This window comes from Ctenopharyngodon idella, chromosome 5 (genome assembly GCF_019924925.1).
Source record: "Ctenopharyngodon idella isolate HZGC_01 chromosome 5, HZGC01, whole genome shotgun sequence".
Classification (NCBI taxonomy): domain Eukaryota; kingdom Metazoa; phylum Chordata; class Actinopteri; order Cypriniformes; family Xenocyprididae; genus Ctenopharyngodon; species Ctenopharyngodon idella.
Genome location: NC_067224.1, coordinates 32,101,035 through 32,119,701, shown reverse-complemented (window position 1 = coordinate 32,119,701; position 18,667 = coordinate 32,101,035). Strand labels below are relative to the sequence as shown.

General features: G+C 36.8%; 1 protein-coding gene across 7 annotated transcripts in view; it reads left to right on the top strand.

Moving 5' to 3' along the window:
- The window catches only part of garnl3 (GTPase activating Rap/RanGAP domain like 3), a 65,887-nt gene that overhangs the window by 24,755 nt on the left and 22,465 nt on the right, over positions 1-18,667 (top strand). For 6 of the 7 annotated variants that reach the window (XM_051895247.1, XM_051895242.1, XM_051895244.1 and 3 more), the window contains exons 3-11: positions 8,919-8,993; positions 12,339-12,438; positions 14,776-14,894; positions 15,179-15,243; positions 15,344-15,407; positions 15,783-15,809; positions 15,931-16,006; positions 16,286-16,384; positions 16,484-16,587. In XM_051895247.1, the coding sequence (XP_051751207.1) occupies positions 8,919-8,993; positions 12,339-12,438; positions 14,776-14,894; positions 15,179-15,243; positions 15,344-15,407; positions 15,783-15,809; positions 15,931-16,006; positions 16,286-16,384; positions 16,484-16,587 (729 nt within the window). The other variant, XM_051895246.1, reaches the window with a different exon arrangement.

Here is an 18,667-nt window from a genome sequence, read left to right as displayed (position 1 = left end):
TCACGTAGCTCAAGTGGTAGAGCATTGCAGTATGCAACAATATGTAATCATGTGATCATACGATTGTGGGTTCGATCCCAGGGAATGCATATGCTCATAAAGTGTATATGCACTATAAATCACTAAGGGTAGGTTTAGGGTTGGGGTAGGTGTAGTCGTTAATAAAAAAGTGAGTTTTGCTAAATGGAATTAGGACAAATGGTGTACACACATTGCGTTTAAATGAACACGCGTTTTGATTGGTAACAACGGTCATATGTCATTTTATGATGACAGCGGGAAATGGTATGTTTCAAAGAGAGAAGGTTGAAAATGCTTTGTCATAACAGCAGCATCGGTGAAGTCTATGACAGGACTCAGATGTACTTACGTGAAAGCTGATAACATCAAAGATGGAGAGAACACAGCTGACCTACAGTGCACACCTGTATACAGGTTGAAGATGTGTTGGAGAACTTTTATAATTTAACATTTATTTATATTTGAGGAACAGAAATGATATGGAGTGACACAGAACTAAACTTCACTGTCCCTCTTTCATTTCATCACCTTTTCTCCATTCAGACACATTGCTGTATGAGCTCTTCAATGCCTCAGTGTTCCTCATTCAATTTCTGTCTCTCAGTCACTCACCATTATATTTCTTACTTTTGTATGCATTAAAAAAAAGTTTATGTGAGGATTTTCCCTTCCGGAGCTTTGTTTGATTGTCACTCATTCTTACAGCTCTTTTTAAATGGACATTTATAAATAGTTTAAAAAACCAACCAGATGAAGAGGTCTTGTTTTTTTCTTTTTAATGGCACCTGATGGAGCAATTGATAGGAGTAAATAAATTATTATTCCATTTCAATCAAGAAATAAGCAGTGTAGCCACGTTTGCCCCGGATGGGCACGTTCAATTCACATATTAACTCTTGGGAATGTGATAATATGTTGTGGCCACAAGACCATTTTGTCTAGGTAACAACATCCTTATGTTGTGGCCACGCGATGTGAAGCCGTGGCCTCGAGATCCTATGATGAGGGAACGACATCTGTTTCTCATGACCACGACTTTAATGTGTAAACAAACCTGCATGACCATAGAAACCTGGGATTATCAGAAATGGATATTATTGATAAATGAATATTTTATTGCGAATTATGGAAGTGCGGAATTAAGAAATGAATATATTAGCCTATATTATACTATTATATTATTTATATTGTTATATTGCGTGCAATTGTCTCTAGTGGTCATTTCAGCTGCAAAATGCAGTAAATCGTATATGGTACATTTTTGGAGTTTTTCAGAAATGTAGGTAGAGGCACATTATTCCAGTGAGTCTATGTTGCAATGACAAAAATGCTTGTAGCCTACCGGCTAAAAAAAATGCTAGTGAATGCTTTCATGTTCCAGTGTGTTAAAGTCCCCCTGTAGTCAATAATTGTATAACTTAAAACTCATCTTTGATCACCAAAATTACATATATAAACGTTTTTTCTTGTAAAAAAAAAAAAAAAACCTTAAAATAACTTGAATGTAACTCTACACCCTTGCCTCATTTAATATACACGGATCTATGAATAGGATAATAATGCCCCGCCTCAATTCACTCGCACAAGCTCAGACAAGATCCACCTGGTCAACTTACTGAGGTAAACGCTGCACAATAGTATCGCTTTTTACAACGCCGGACACATAATGGTAATTAATATGATTAGCGTTTTGCTTAACTACGTTATCAAACAGCTAATAACATGTTGCTAATGTTACACAAAAGACAGCTGCCTCCTAACAATCAATATCCTTAGAAACGCTTTGAACAACTCAGAACATCAGTGGAGAAAGACATATAGCTCATCGTAACATATATGATATCTACCCCGATTTCTCATATCAACTCAAAAAATATACCTTTAAAAAAAGATACCCTGCTTTTGAGACTCCCTTTCGTGGTCATTTAATGATATGCTAAAGCCTGCCGGCACATTGACGTGATTGGTTACAAGGTAGTTTGTGACATCAGAAACACCAGCGATTTCAAACCACGGGTTTGAGACTGTCTTTGGTTTGCTGCAATTTTAAAGAGAAAATACTCAGCAATGGTGTTGACTTATGAATTTGAACATGGTTTGTCTTAAAGCATGTTAAAAACACCAGATAGACATATGAACAACATTAAAAACTTGATTTTCACCACAGGGGGACTTTAAAGTAATAAAACAAGCACCTTTGGCAGTGGATTCCTGTTGCTTTTAACAAATAAACAAACAGATAAAATAAGATAACAATAAGATTGTAATATATATATATATATATATATATATATATATATATGCACACACACAATAAATATGAATACAATTAATATAAAGGATGGAGTTGGATCTTCATATTTACATGCTGGCACTGTGCGGTTTAGTTAATAATTAAATTTCTGATACTATTTCTTTCTTATAGATACAACTAGTTCTTGAGGATGATCTCCTGATTTTTAGAGGTTGCTGTTTGCATAAACTTATATTGATACAGATATAATAACAGATATAGCTGACTGGAGAATTAAACATGTATATAGTCATGAGGGCCTCCCTTGCTGCATGATGACACATACACATCTGACAGTATGCCTCTTCTGCCTGTGACTTATTGCTCTTATTATAATAATTTGATTCTAACCAGGTCCAAACGCCTTCAAACCCCACACACATATGCTGAGCAGAGGGAGGGTTGGCTGCAGAGCGACTGCAGTGTGTAAAATTAGCATGTTGGGCTCAGTGGAACATGTTGCCTGCAGCTTTATCATATGAAGCATTAGGAGTGACTCATGCTCACTGTGTCCAATGCTGTGGGTGGGTCACTTTCACAAAGATGGGACAAAATTAAGCAATGTTGAAGACATATATTAGTTTAGTTACAGATTGTCTGAAGGTTAGCTGTGAGTTTGGGGTACTTGTCAGAGACTTTGTGTGAAGTTCTGGTGAGAAATGGCTTACGTGGGAAAGAACAGCGCACATACACATCAAGTTAGTATGATTAGTTAATTTACAGTATGTGTGGGTGTGTGTTAGAGGGAAATCCTTTGTTAAATATAACTGAACTAAAACTACTTTAAATCTAGCTATTCAAGCTACAAGCTAATAATACTTAGAAAGAGTTCATGTAAGCTACAAACAAAAAGTAGCTAACTACATTGAGGTTATCTAATGGGGCAATATGTATATATTTTTGTGAATCTGTTCATTTACATGAACCACCAAACCTTGAATTTTAGTTAGTGACTCCCCTACACTGGTATTCTGTTTGTATACTGTATATGTGTGTTTTATAAAGTTTTAGAGAAAGAAGTAAGAGTGAGATCGGCATTAAGTCACAAACATGCATACTTAAAAATACCATTGCACAAAATGCCGCATGTTTTATGTCACTGCTACAACCTGTGCCCCATAAACTTTAAAAAATAAAGGTCCACCACTCACCAAAAGGGCACATGAAGCAGCTCCTCTGGCATTTATCCATCGCTGCATTTGTGTGTCATAAAGTGGCACTATATTCCACAAACCTGGCCCTGCCTCTGGCGACATTTCTGCAAAATGATATTACACTACTATTTGCACGTTTCACAACATTTTCAAAGTGAATTGTCCAGTGAGTGTCAATAAAAGTGTGTTTAATTTTATCTGAAATGATCTTCGGAACACAAATTAAGATATTTTTGCTGAAATCCAAGAGGTATCTGACTCCTTACCACTGTCAAGGCCCAGAAAGATAATAAAGACATTGTTAACATAGTCCATGTGACTACAGTGGTTCAATCTTAATTTTATGAAGCAACAAAAATACTTTTTGTGTGCAAAAACAAAACAAAAATAACGACTTCCCTGTCAGTCTCCTACGCAGTTGACGCAGTGAATGCAGTGCAGCGCTTCCGTGTTTACGTCCAAATGCCGGCTCAGTATTGGCTCACTGAACACGTGAGCAGCACGACACATGCGTGTGATGCTGATGCAGGAGCCAGCCAATAAGGAGTCGGCGTTCTGACGTAAACACGGAAGTGCTGCACTGTGCTTACTACATCAACTGCGTAGGAAACTGACATGGAAGAGAAGAGATTGTTTTGTTTTTGCGCATAAAAAGTATTCTAGTCACTTCATAAAATTAAGATTGAACCACTGTAGTCACGTGGACTATTTTAACGATGTCTTTAGTACCTTTCTGGGCCTTGACAAGTTGACCGTGGTAATGATAAAATTAACTTTTTTTATTCTTTTATTCCGTGGCTTCCACAGACTGCTACTACAGAACTGTCATTTTCTGCCACCAAGTAGGCTCTGCCCACAAAAACGTCATCGCTGTTTGCAAACACAAAATAGGTCTATCGGTACGTTTTTCAGGTTTCGCAAAAATATAGTATACACGTTTTCCAATGAGCTTATGCTGATATTCAACCTCAGGTTTATACTTACCTACTTTTTATGTTAACGTGTATGCAATTAAACTGTTTAAGTAGCAAAAAAAAAAAGTTGAAGTAGCACAAAACTTGCAGTGATTAATTTCCTGCCACTTTCAAAAAAAAAAAAGAAAAACTTGATTATCTTATGGTAATTGTAGGCCTTTGTTTGATGGTCTCATTGTATATTAAACCTGTTCGGTATTTCATAATTCACCCAAAGCTCAGTTCCACTGTGTAGACTGATTTAGAATATGGAAATGTTTTCTTTTGTTTTCCTCTCAGATTCAGATGCTTTGCTTTCTCCATGTGTGTCTCTCTCCAAATTCTTTCCTCATCTCATCTTTCTCTCTCTTTTTCTCTTGCTCTATTGTGTGAGGCATGAGAACACATACAGAAGCTCTCTAAAAAGATCAATGCTACATCCCCAGTCACAATAGCATTGATTCTCTTGCTCTCGTTCTTGCTCTCATTCTTGCTCTCTCTCTCTCTCTCTCTCTCTCTCTCTGTATGTGTGTTTTGAACTTTTGTTTGAGTTAGGTAGACTGTCCTGTCATTATCCTGCTATCATTAACCTCATGCCATTTATCAAAACACCTTAATAGCATCACAGAATGTCACTGAGCAAAAGAAAAAATTCTCATGAGACACACATAATTGTGTCTCTGTGTGCTTAAAGTAGATTCCTGGGGTGTGTAAGTCCATTAGAGGGGATGTTGTGTATCATAGGCATGTGTCATGGGCAAATGTCAAGTCTCAAGGGTTTTGATTCAGCTGCATCTATTTTTCAAACAGTATGAAATTTATCCACAAAACCTTTTAATAATTTACCTACCACTGATTTGCCTGTTTTGCAGTCAATCTGCATTTACTGTTCTGCACATTAACACAGGCTAAAGTTTTCCGCTGCTCAAACCCAGCTAACAAATATATGCTTGAAGAATGCTTTGCTAACATCCCTATTAAGTTATGAAAATGTTGGCTGCGTCCGTAAGCTTAAAAATGCTGCTTCAGGATGGATTCCAAGGTAGGAAGGCATCAAGGGATGTCCGAATATAATGTTAGCTTCACTTTCTGACTCCTGAGATACCTTCATCTATCCCACAAACCTGTTGCGTTACATTCTGTGGCAGTTATGTTAAAAACTAAAGATGGCGTCTGAAAGTTGTTTTGGTGGTCAGTTTGTGTGTAAATACAACTGATCATTGTTAGTTCATTTTAGCTCAAGTTTTGATTTTAATAATATAATAGCTATTAAATGTTGAAACTAACATTAACTAAAATTAATAAATGCTTTAGAAGTATTTTTATTGCTAGTTAATATTAACTAATAAATTAACTAATGTTATAATATCTAGTGCACGTTGTAGTCCAGATTAAAATGTAAAAATGTTTATGTTTGAAAATAAATAGCCTATTAAGTCCTTTGAATATTTAAGTGTTTAGTGCTGTGATGAACACCATTGCGAATACAAAAATCTGAATGGCTGTTTAAAACATTTAAATACTGTTCAGAAAGTAGCACAGCTGCTTTGTTTACGGGGATTACAGGGTAACGGCTGCATTTCTGCTGTTTCATAAATGCCATCTGCTGTCAGAGAGTGAAAGTACATTTTCGTTTAGTGTCTCCACATCTCATTATCGTGATATATCGTATTACCGCACATCTATTTTGAATGTTCTCTAAAATGAGTAGTAACATTTAAAAATGTTAAAATGTAAAATCGAAAGCGTTTCAGAGAAAAAATGTTCCATGAATGATGTGTAGATAATGTTTCTGTGCTATCATTTTGAGAACATTATTAATGACCAGATAACTTTGAGAGAACCTTGTTGAACCTATATTTAAAAATATACAGGTGAACCCAATATTAACACATATTATTCATCATAAGAATACAAGCATCATCAGATATTCGAGCCAAGTGGAGCATACTGTATATTTTATATAAACTAACTTCGCCCCCCGCTACTAGGATGCCAAATAATGAGCGCTTATTAATTGATTAGTGTGAGAGCAAGAGTCTATCTAGAATGATCTACCCGGACCTTTAGCATTCTCAAGCCAAGGCAGACCATCTTCCGCACACACACATACACACACACATACAATGACAATCTCACACACACAGCTGCAGTCTGTTTTTAGCAGTCTGGTCTGGCCAGATACACAGAAAAGGGAAGAGAAAGAGAACGAGAGAGTACAAGAGAGGGAGGCAGACCAACAGGTGGAGAAGAAAGGTGAGAGAAATGTGAGGAGGAAAACAAGGTGACTGAAGAAAAAGGAAATGGGAGAGGTTCTGTGTTCTGTTGCCTAGCAACTAACATTGTTCCATCTGGGGGGATGTTGCAATTTTACTGCAAAGACCAGATTACATCGTGTCAGGTGCAAGTGATTGTCCCATATACACACACAATATCTGAGCAGATAGACTTTCACTGAAACTACTTTTCTGGCAGATATGTGCTAAAACAAACAGATTGTGTGTGTGTGTGTGTGTGTGTGTGTGTGTGTGTGTGTGTGTGTGTGTGTGTGTGTGTGCGTACAGAGACACACAGATGAAGTGATCAATGCTGCACACATATAGATCAGACACACAGGGATCACTTGTCTGTAATTAGTCTGATTGTGTGTGCAGCTGCTTCTTAGGTATGCTGCCTTTTTGCTGTCTTTCATGTGTCTTTTTAGGTATTTCTTAAACTTCTTAGATTGCTTCTTAACCAAAATAACTGAATCGTTAAAGAGAAAGATTCAACAGCAAAGAGAATGAATGAATGGAGGCAAGTCTGAGGCTACAATAAAATCTGTGATTCGAATTTAAATCTGGAAATAAATAACATTTTAGGATTTTGGAAATCCTTAAATCAAAGAAACATTATCTATTGTAACATTTACATTTAGATAATAGACACAATCATCAGTGTCAAAGTTTGAGAGAAGTGAATGGGGGAATCTAATGTATTATTCCAGCATGAATCAGCGGTTTAAGAGGTTACAAGTGCCATATAAGATGTAAATTGACAAATATGGAATATTTGCCCTCTGTTTTCTGATAAAATAAAACTTTATACAACCGAATGTTTTCAGGATATAAACATTAAGGACCCTATCATACACCCGGCGCAATGCGGCGCCAGGCACGACGCAAGTGATTTTGGTAGTTTCAGCCCGACGCAGTTAGCATTTTCATGTCCTGCGCTACATTGCTTAAATAGCAAATGGATTTGTGCCCATTTGTGCACCCATCGGTGTGCTGGTCTGAAAATGAGGTGTGTTCAAACGAGGTCATTGTGGGCATGTTACTATTTTGAGGCAACTGAAATAGACTGCGCCATTGACCAACTGAAACCTGGTCTAAAGTCAATGGCGCAATATTTGTTTTGTTATTTAAAGAGCGCGTTAGCAATATGCGCCTATAGGCGGGTGCACAACGCAACCTCGTAAACTCTGCTTATTACACACACAGGGACACGCAAGAGCACACAAAAATGCCAAATATTAAAAATATAAGGATTACAATGTAAAAGATTATTATTGTGTGCATAAAGATAAAAATGCTTTGGTGGAATTTGGCTTTTCCCGTAGATGGTCTGCTCGAGTGCTTTAACCTCGCGCACGAGCAGATCCGTTTCCTCGCTAGAGAAGCATTCAGTTTTTCTGCTTGCAAATTCTGCCATGTAAATAGCGAATTCGCCATGGCACAAGCGCAACTGGCTTTTAAAGGGAATCGGAGATGAGGCTCTGATTGGTTTATTGCACGTTACAGCCAAAACACACCCATTACTCATCAAGAGAATAGGGACAACCCTTTTAGACCATACGCTGTGTGCAGGACATAAAAATGATAACTGCGTCGGGCTGAAACTAGCAAAAAACACTTGCGTCGTGTCTGGTGTATGATAGGACCCTATGAGAGTAGGGACAACCCTTTTAGACCATGCGCCGGGCGCGCCGACCATTTTTCTCATCATTAAACTAGCAAAAGTGGATTCGGACACGCCCTAAGTGCACTTGCGGCATGCGCTTTAGACCATGCGCTTAAATCGTTAAAATAGGGCCCTAAGTTATTTACACTACTGTACAAAAGTTGAATAATTTTTTAAATGTTTTTGAAACAGGTTTCTTGTTCATAAATGCTATATTTACTTGATCAAAAAGTAAAAACAGTAATACTGTGAAATATTACAATTTTAAAAAACAATTTTCTATTGTAGTATATTTTAAAAAGTAATTTATTCCTGTGATGGCAAAGCTGAATTTTCAGCATCATTACTCTAGTCTTCAGTGTCACATGATCCTTCAGAAATCATTCTAATTTGCTGATTTGCATTTATTTGAAATAGAAATCTTTTGTAACAAATGTAAAAGTCTTTACTAACACATTTGATCAATTTAATGCATCCTTGCTGAATAAAAATCTATAGCTCTTCTACATGATGCAAGTGGTCTCACGTTCATGCCGTATCTGTGTTTCTCCTCAGCTCATCTCCAGTGATGCAGACGGGGCCATACAGAGAGCTGGGAGATTCAGAGTGGAGAACGGCTCAATAGATGAGGTAAGATACTCATTAAATATTGTGCAGTCTGAAATGTGTGTGTATGCACTGAATGTGCTGGATTGCAATAGACCACTAAGCGTTACAAAACTATTATGAAAATTGCCAGGATAGAGGTTAAACAGCCCTACAGTTGTTGAAGTTCTTGTGACCATGGAGAGATTCAATAAGGTTTTGAACTTATCCACATGCATACTGATGGCTGCGGATTCAAGTCAGTGCAGTACTGCAGGCATGGGGGCGATACAATGTATTTAAATACATGCATAAGAAGTGAAGGTGGACAGGAAGAGGAACACAGATTAAAAGAAGTGGGAGGAAGGATGAAGAAAAAAGAGAGGGAACAAATGTATTCATCTTCTGGCAGTGAGTAACAAACCAAAACTGCCAGCTTTTGTGTTTTGTGATTGTGTCTGTAGGTGTTTCAATGAAACACACATGCATCAGCAAAAACAACAATCAAAGCAAAGCGATTCAATCAATCCCCAATGTTCTCGCTCTCAATTTCCCTCTCTTTCTCTCTCTCTCTCTCTCTCTCTCTCTCTCTCTCTCTCTCTCGCTTTCCCTCCATCCACTTGTCCTTTTAATTTCAAGAACCGGACTGTAGCTATGACAACCTCCAATGCTTTATCCCACCAAAACAGACCTCTGATTGGTTGTTAATGATTTAGGGTGGACTGTCACCATAGTGATTAGGGTTCCTGACTCTCAGAGTATATAGGAAAGCTGTTGTTTACGTTGAGTTTTTTTAAAATTTGTCAGCATGGAAATATCAATTGGAATTTGTTCTGGAACATGATGGAATTGATTATTGGGTGAGGAGAGGTAATAACCAACCAGACATGTTTGTGTTTGCAAGTATGTGTGTGTTCCCTACCACAAAGCTCTATAAATAAAAAAATAGAGTGTCTCTGGCTAGTTGATGAAACAGTCATTTGTCCTTTTGATCCAGTGTTGCATTGCCAATGAAAATCTTACATTTCATTGATTTTGTGCAATGTGCATCCATTTTAATGTATTTTGAAAGTAAAATTTTGAAGTTTTTATGATACATTCTATATTGTTGCTGCAAATTCTGTCCTCAGGATAATGTTGCAAAAATTTGTCTCCAGGATAATGTTATCTAGCTGACTAACAAGAGTGACTTGTGATTGTGTCTTGAATGTGTCAGTAAAAAAAAAAAAAAACTACGAAATAGTGTCCAATCAGAAATGTTTTCACATGACATAATTTTCCAGCCAAAATGTGCTTATAAAGTTACACTATAGCTGTAATTTTTTTTGAACATACAACCCCAAATCAGAAAAAGTTGGGACAGTATGGAAAACACAAATAAAAAAAGAAAGTAGTGATTTCTAAATTTACTTTGACTTGTATTTCATTGCAGACAATGTGAACACAAAATTTTTCATGTTTTGTCTGGTCAGCTTAATTTCATTTGTAAATATACATCCTTTCCTGTCATTCAGACCTGCGACACATTCCAAAAAAGGTTGGGACAGGAGCAATTTAGGGCTAGTAATCAGGTAAATTGGTTAAATAATGATGTGATTTGAAACAGGTGATGTCAACAGGTGATTGTAATTATGATTTGGTACAAAAGCAGCATCCAAGAAAGGTCTAGTCCTTTAGGAGCAAAGATGGGCCGAGGATCGCCAGTTTGCCAGCAAATACGTGAGAAAATTATTGAAATGTTTAAAAACAATGTTCCTCAAAGAAAGATAGGAAGACATTTGCTTATTTCACCTTCAACAGTGCATAACATAATTAAAAGATTCAAGGAATGTGGAGGAATTTCAGTGCGTAAAGGACAAGGGCGCAAGCCTAAGCTGAACAACCGTGATCTCCGATCCCTCAGGCGGCACTGCATCAAGAATCGTCATTCATCTATAAGCGGTATCACCACATGGGCTCAGGACTACTTTGGCAAATCTTTGTCAAGTAACCACAATACGTAGTTACATCCACAAATGCCAGTTAAGACTGTACTGTGCCAAAAGGAAGCCCTATGTTAACAGTGTCCAGAAGCGCCGTCAACTTCTCTGGGCTCGGAGGCATCTGGGATGGACCATCACACAGTGGAAACGTGTACTGTGGTCAGATGAATCAGTATTTCAGGTATTTTTGGGGAGAAATGGACGCCGTGTGCTCTGGACCAAAGAAGAAAAGGATCATCCAGACTGTTACCAGCAACAAGTCCAAAAACCAGGGTCTGTCATGGTATGGGGTTGTGTCAGTGCCCTTGGCAAAGGTAACTTGCACTTCTGTGATGGCACCATTAATGCTGAAAAGTACATAGAGATTTTGGAGCACAATATGCTGCCTTCAAGAAGACATCTTTTCCAGGGACGTCCATGCATATTTCAACAAGATAATGCGAAGCCACATTCTGCACACATTACAAAATCCTGGCTGCGGAGGAAGAGGATACAGGTACTTGACTGGCCTGCCTGCAGTCCCGACCTGTCTCCAATAGAGAATGTGTGGCGCATTTTGAAGCGCAAAATGCAACAACGAAGACCCCGTACTGTTGCCCACCTTAAGACTTGTTTGCAGCAAGAATGGGACAAAATTACACCTGAAACACTTCATCACTTGGTGTCTTCAGTCCCTAAACGTCTTTTAAGTGTTGTCAAAAAGGAATAGCAACATTACAAAGTGGTAAATGCTTTACTGTTCCAACTTTTTTTTGAAAAAAAAAAAACAAAACAAAAAAATCATGAGGAACACATTAAATAATGTGCTGTTGTATTGTCTGCAATGAAATACAAGTCAAAGTAAATTTAGAAATCACTACTTTCTCTTTTTGTGTTTTCCATACTGTCCCAACTTTTTCTGATTTGTGTGTGTGTGTGTGTGTGTGTGTGTGTGTGTGTGTGTGTATATATATTTGGTAACACTTTATTTTAGGGTCTTTTAACTAGTTGCTTATTAGCATGCATATTACTAGAATATTGTTTTTTTTATTAGTACTTATTAAGCACATATTAATGCCTTATTCTGCATGACCTTATTCTACATTCTTAATCCTACCTAAACTTAACAGCTTCCTTACTAACTATTAATAAGCAGTAAATTAGGAGTTTATTGAGGGAAAAGTCATACTTAGTAGTTTATGTGTTCCCTATACTAAAGTGTTACCTTATTATTATTATTATTTTTTTTTTTTTTTTTTTTTTTCTAGCAAAAATACATTGCTAAAAATAAATAAAAAATCATTGTTTTTTTGTTAGGGGCCAATGAAAATGTTACAGGGCAATTACTAAAATAAATAAATAAATAAAATAAAAATCTTTACTGTTGAGTCCTGCACCTAGTTAAATTCTTGATGGGGCTTTTCTACAGGCCTCTGACTACACGCCTGGAACATGGAGAAGAACTGATGTCCATTTGGAGAACCCAGAGTACCACACCAGATGGTACTTCAAGTACTTTCTGGGAAAAGGTGGGATTCCACTGCCAAGTATAGAGTATGCACACATACACACACAGATTTACAAATTCTCTTGTACTGTATATGCATACTGTACATGCACACACATACAATACATGTTGAGATTGCCATTCTTTGAAATTTTGGCTAACAAGTTTGTGGGAAAGAAAAAGTTGAATTATGTAGGGAATAATTGAACAATGTTTGAAATTGTGGTTGGTCATTGAGTTCTTATTCAGAACCAGTTCCATTTTATTTAAACAAATAGTGGAAACAAATTCATTTTATTACATATGGTACTGTTAACAATTTTTGAATGTCTGCATTCTCATGCTGAGGAGGACGAAGCACCAAATACTGGTATTTTATACTAGTGTTTTATATTTTACACTAAAATACTCTGTTTTACACTTCATCTCTCTGTTTTTCTTTTTTTTGTCTTTATCTCCCTTCCTCACAAACAAATACAAACACTGTTGTTCCCACACACATTCCCGAGGCAGATTCTGCATTATGTCTCTTTAATTGATTTAAATCACTGCAAATACCTTTTATTCAATGAGGGAGAGATTGAATGAGAGAGAGGGAGGGAGACAGAATATTCTACAGAGGAAGGGTGGAGATACAGAGACAGACCAGATCTTGTCTTCTAATTGGATTTCAGCCTCTTTTCATTTGTCTTCTGTCTGTAAACCTGGACTGTCTCAGTCCAAAATATTCCCCTTAAACAGCAGGCTTCCATCCCTTCCTTCCTCTTTCCCTCTTATTCTAATGCTCCAGGAATAGATCTAAATAAACAGGCATCTTCACAGTCACGTCTCTGAGGACAGTTCACATGGTCACAGTGCTTTGGTGTGGAATCTATCAGCATCATTGTGCAGGCAGCACATTAAGAAGGCACAAGTTACATTATTCAGAAAAGAAAATAGCCAAAAAAGAAAAAAAAAATAGAAGTTAGATTCACTTCTTTTCTTGATGCATTGATTAAACTCTAGCTGATTCATATGCATTGGTCTTAAAATGTTCATTGTTTATGAACATTTTTATCATTTGTTAATGTTCATCATTACGTCACATTTCTGAAACTACGTGCCTGTAGTTGATTAATCCAGCAGAAACATTTTACAACATTGTACGTTGACGTTGTTACGTAGTCATGTCGCCAGTAATCACTTTCCCAATGTGTAGTGAACGAGGGTCCTTACCAGACACTGATTCTCAAGCTAGGGAGCTGATTGAGATGCACCCATTGTCTGTTTTGCCTGTGTTCTAGTCATTCATTCGTTGTCATGGTTCCTAATTACTCCACACCTGTTCCCTGTTCTGTTAATCATCATCCTCTGCGTATTTAAGCCTTCTATCTTCCTCAGTTCATTGTTTTGTGTAAACATTTATGGATTGTTGTGTTTGAGTTCTCTTCGTGTTTAATAAAAGTAGTATATCTTTGTTCATTCTGCATCACGCATCACCCTTTGGATTCACACAAGCGACCCATGACACAGCAAGGATGCATTAAATTGATCACAAGTGTCAGTAAAGAAATGTATAATGTTATAAAAGATTTATACTTCAAATAGTTCTGTTCTTTTGAGGTTTCTATTCATCAAAGAATTCTAAACAAAATGAACACTGTAAAATCCGATTCATTTCCGCAAACCGGACAGTTTGGTTCAGTGAACCGGTTCAAAAACCGATTCATCCGTTCCTTGCGTCATCAAGCATCTTTTCTAACAACTCATTGTTTTATGAAACATTCAAATAAAGTAATTTGTGTCAATACATATTGAAACATTCAAATAAAAAGTTACGCATATTTCTGATTATTGCCCTTCTTTCCACTTAAGTTAATGGTGTTTGTGGTCATACTGTCATTCACGGATCCTTTATGTCGGACACGACTGACCAATATTGACCAATATTTAAAGCACCCTTTGGTGCCTCAAGTGTCTAAGGACTAACATCTCCTCTAAGACAAGACTTGAAAACACATAGTAAATAGCCTACATCTTAAGCAAGCTACTTCGGCTTGTGCGTCTTGCGTCATCAACCTGGAACTAAAGTTTGATTCAGTTTGATTAGTGAACCGGCTCGACCGGTTACTTCCTATGAACCTGCTCAAAAGAACGATTCGTTCAAGAACCAAACATCACTACAAATATTAAGCAGTACAACTGTTTTCAACATTGATAAGAAATGTTTCTTGAGCACCAAATCAGCGTACTAGAATTATTTCTGAAGGATTTTAATTAATGTGACAATGAAAACTGCAGTTGGCTGCTGGAAATTTAGCTTTGCCATCACAGGAATAAAATACATTTAAAAAAACTTTTCTGTCCCTTCTTTCTGTAGTTCATCAGAACTATGTGGGTACAGATGCAGACAAGAACCCCTTCTTCCTGTCTGTGGTTCTGTCAGACCAGAACAACCAGCGGGTCCCACAGTACCGAGCCATCCTCTGGCGCAAGTCGGTGAGTCGTGTGTGCGTCACTTTTGCTCTGAGCAGTGACTCACATAACAGATTGACCTCTTCATGAAGTGACTACACTGTTTTGTTCTCTTGTCTCAGTATGTGAAGACTAAATGCCTAAAAACCCTGAATGCACTGTGACACGGTATTAAATGTCACCTTCCTATGAGCAACAAGGTCTCGGTTATAAAACCTTGTGTCATAGCGTCCAGCAACACTGGCTTGCTGTCTTGTTATGCCATGTCACATTTCGCTTTATATTTGTATAATATATATCTCTTTCAGGGTACTCTAAAAATCAGCCTTCCATACAGTCCAACAAAAACACTATCAGTCAAATCTATATTAAGGTAAGTCTATCTGTAATGCACCCTATTCGTACCCTATGCGAAGATTCAATTTGAAATTAAAATGCATTAATTTGCCCCTCTTGACCCTTTCGCCCTCCAGTGCCATGAATGTGGATCGTTTCGAAAAGGGCCCGAGGGAGATCCTTAACCCAGAGATTCAGAAGGTGCCCACCCACACCTGTCAATCAACATTACATGTCTTCCGCTCTGTTAATTACTGTCTATTTTTGCTCTGGTTTGTTGTTCTGCTTCACAATCACTTTAGGATTCAAACACAGCCGCTGTCTGAGCTGCTATTGCTCCAGAGAGCTTAGCTTTTGTGGAAATGTTTGCTGCTAATCAAAGGCCATTGTCAGTGGCATTCAGATATTTGAATGCATGAACATGCTCTGTGTAATGTTTGCGTAACCCACACTATTAGTGCTCCTAACTGGTATTTAGAAATTTAACCTAGATGGAAACTGATTGTTTTATTGTACTGGGATATAACGATTTGATTTGAGCTAAACTGTTTTTTTTTATTTATTTATTGTTGGCAGGACTTACTGGTGCTGGAGGAGCAAGAGGTGTGTATTGTCAAATGTGTGTATGTGTTTGATTTAAGTATGCCATGCCAATGAATGACCTTCTTAGTGATTTTAGTGAATTCCCCCTGAATGCTTCTCACATGTTTGTATGTTCTTACAGGGCAGTGTAAACTTTAAATTTGGTGTTCTTTATGCCAAAGATGGGCAGTTGACAGATGATGAAATGTTCAGCAACGGTGAGCACAGAACCACTCATAACATACTTATAATACTAAATATTTCTTTACCTTTCTAGTGACAAGATTTGGCTATATGTTATAATAAAAACCATGAACCAAATAAAAGATTATTCTGTTTCACTCAGAAATACATCACATTATGGAAGTACAATGCAATTAATTACAATTCACATTGATTTTAAAATATCTATGTGAACAGCATAAGGTGATGTCTGTTATTTATTTATTATTGCTCTACAATCAGGTTGATTTTCTATGTTTTTGTACTTTTTTCAGAAACAGGAAGTGAGACCTTTGACAAATTTCTGAATCTCCTTGGCGACACAATCTGTCTGCAGGGCTGGGCAGGGTATCGAGGAGGACTAGACACTAAGAGTAGGACAAATACACACATACACATGTTTACAAATGAACAGAGATATGTTTTCCCTTTTAACTGTATTTTACTCATTCATTTTCTCTCTCTCTGTTTAGATGACACTACAGGAATGAATTCCATCTACACAGTCTATCAGGGTCATGAGCTCATGTTCCATGTTTCTACCATGTTACCTTATTCTAAAGAGAACAAGCAACAGGTAAGTTGTAGAATAAGCTAGGTATGCACAATATGTTGCATATTGTTTAAGCCATTATTAGTGGGTTTTCCTACACTACTTGTCAAAAGTTTGGGGTCGGTAAGTTTTTTTTTATGTTTTTGAAAGAAGTCTCTTATGCTCACCAAAGCTGTGTTTATGTGATAAAGAATGCATGGTCACATTTTAGATTAGGGTCCAATTCTCACTATTAACTAACTATTAACTATGACTTTTGCCTCAATAAACCCCTAATTACTGCTTATCAATAGTAAGGAAGGTAGATGTTAGGTATTGGGTAGGATTAGGGATGTAGAATATGATCATGCAGAATGCGGCATTAATATGTGCTTTATAAGTACTAATAAACAACCAATATTTTAGGAATATTCATGCTAATAAGCAACTAGTTAATAGTGAGAATTGGACCCTAAACTAAAGTGTTACAGAATGCAATAGTAACATTCCAAAATATTATTACAATTTAAAATTCTTAAATATTATTACAATTTAAAATAACATTTTTTATTGTATCATTTTTTTTAAATGTAACTCCATTTAAGTCCATGTAATCCTACATTTGATCATATTATTTTTTTCCTTGTTGAATTAAAACATTAATTTTTTCAAAAGAAAACAAAAAATCATACTGACCCCAAACTTTTGAACGGTAGTGTACATTGGTCAGTTTTGGATATATAAAAAGAATGTGTCATCATTTAAAATGTACTTAAAGTTAACCTTTAAACATAGTAATAATGTAATTTAATAACACTGTCAAATGTAATCTTTAGCAAGTCTCAAAATACCTGTTTTTCATACTGTACATTAATATGTTGTGATGCCTAAATTGCAGCATTTAAAATGACTGATTTTACTTTTTAGTGTTTTATTTTTAATTTATTTAGACAAAATAGTATAGACATTTAATATCAGCCATAACATGAAAATAATTATGAGATTATCATATTATTAGTATCATTTTCAGCCCATCCACGGGATTCATTTTCTAAAACCAGTCCTGTCTGAATAGGACTATAGAGAGACATTCTGGTTCCAAACACTACCAAAATAACAAAAACACATCCATGTAAAACTACAAATAGAACGAGATAAAGACAGAGAGAAGGGGAAATGAAAGAGAAATTTGAATGATAGAAAGAATGGAGTTGCATGTGTTTGTTGAGGCAGAAAGGAGCCAGTCTGTAGCTCGGTAGGTGGTGAGGGGAAAACAGGCTATATTTAACATCCAAAAGCGCTGGACATCACAGCGGTCAGTCTCTCCCTCTCTTTTCTCTGTTGCCTTTTCCCCTTCCCCCCTCAGCTCCATATCCTGATTACATCAAGCGTCAATCACTTCACTCTCTCTCACTTCATATCCCTATCTTCTCTTGATTATATCATCACACAGTAATCCCTTTTCTCTCTTTCATACTCTCCTTCCGTTTCTCACTTTTTCTCTTTCACTCTATCAGATCATACGATTGAGTACAAGTAGAGCTCTTGTGCACTAGAGTGCTTGTGGAAGCATTCACAATAGCAGGATTTTCAAAGTATTTGTGTCGGTTCAAGGTCTTGGCACTCTACAGCCGAGAGCCTCTTCAGCCCTCCATATCAATAACCACCTTTACTAATGCTGAACCGCTCATGAGAAGAGCAGAAAAGCTCATACGCTCTAAAGGTCTCTTGCTGATCCTAAAAGAATGCAGTCATACTGAACAGGTGGAAGACTCAGGAGTCAAGTACTGTTCACAAGGGAACAGAAGAAAACTGTTCTTTAACCAAAAATGAAAATTCTGTCATCATTTTCTCACCTTCATGTCATTCTAAAACCGAATGACTTTCTTTTTTCTGTAGAACATGAAGAAAGATATTAAAGGATTAGTTCACTTTAGAATTAAAATTTCCTGATAATTTACTTACCACCATGTCATCCAAGATATTTATGTCTTTCTTTCTTCAGGCGAAAAGAAATTAAGGATTTGAGGAAAATCAAGGATTTTTCTCCATATAGTGGACTTCAACAGTTACCAATGGGTTGAAGGTCCAAATTGCAATTTGAATGCACCTTCAAAGGGCTCTA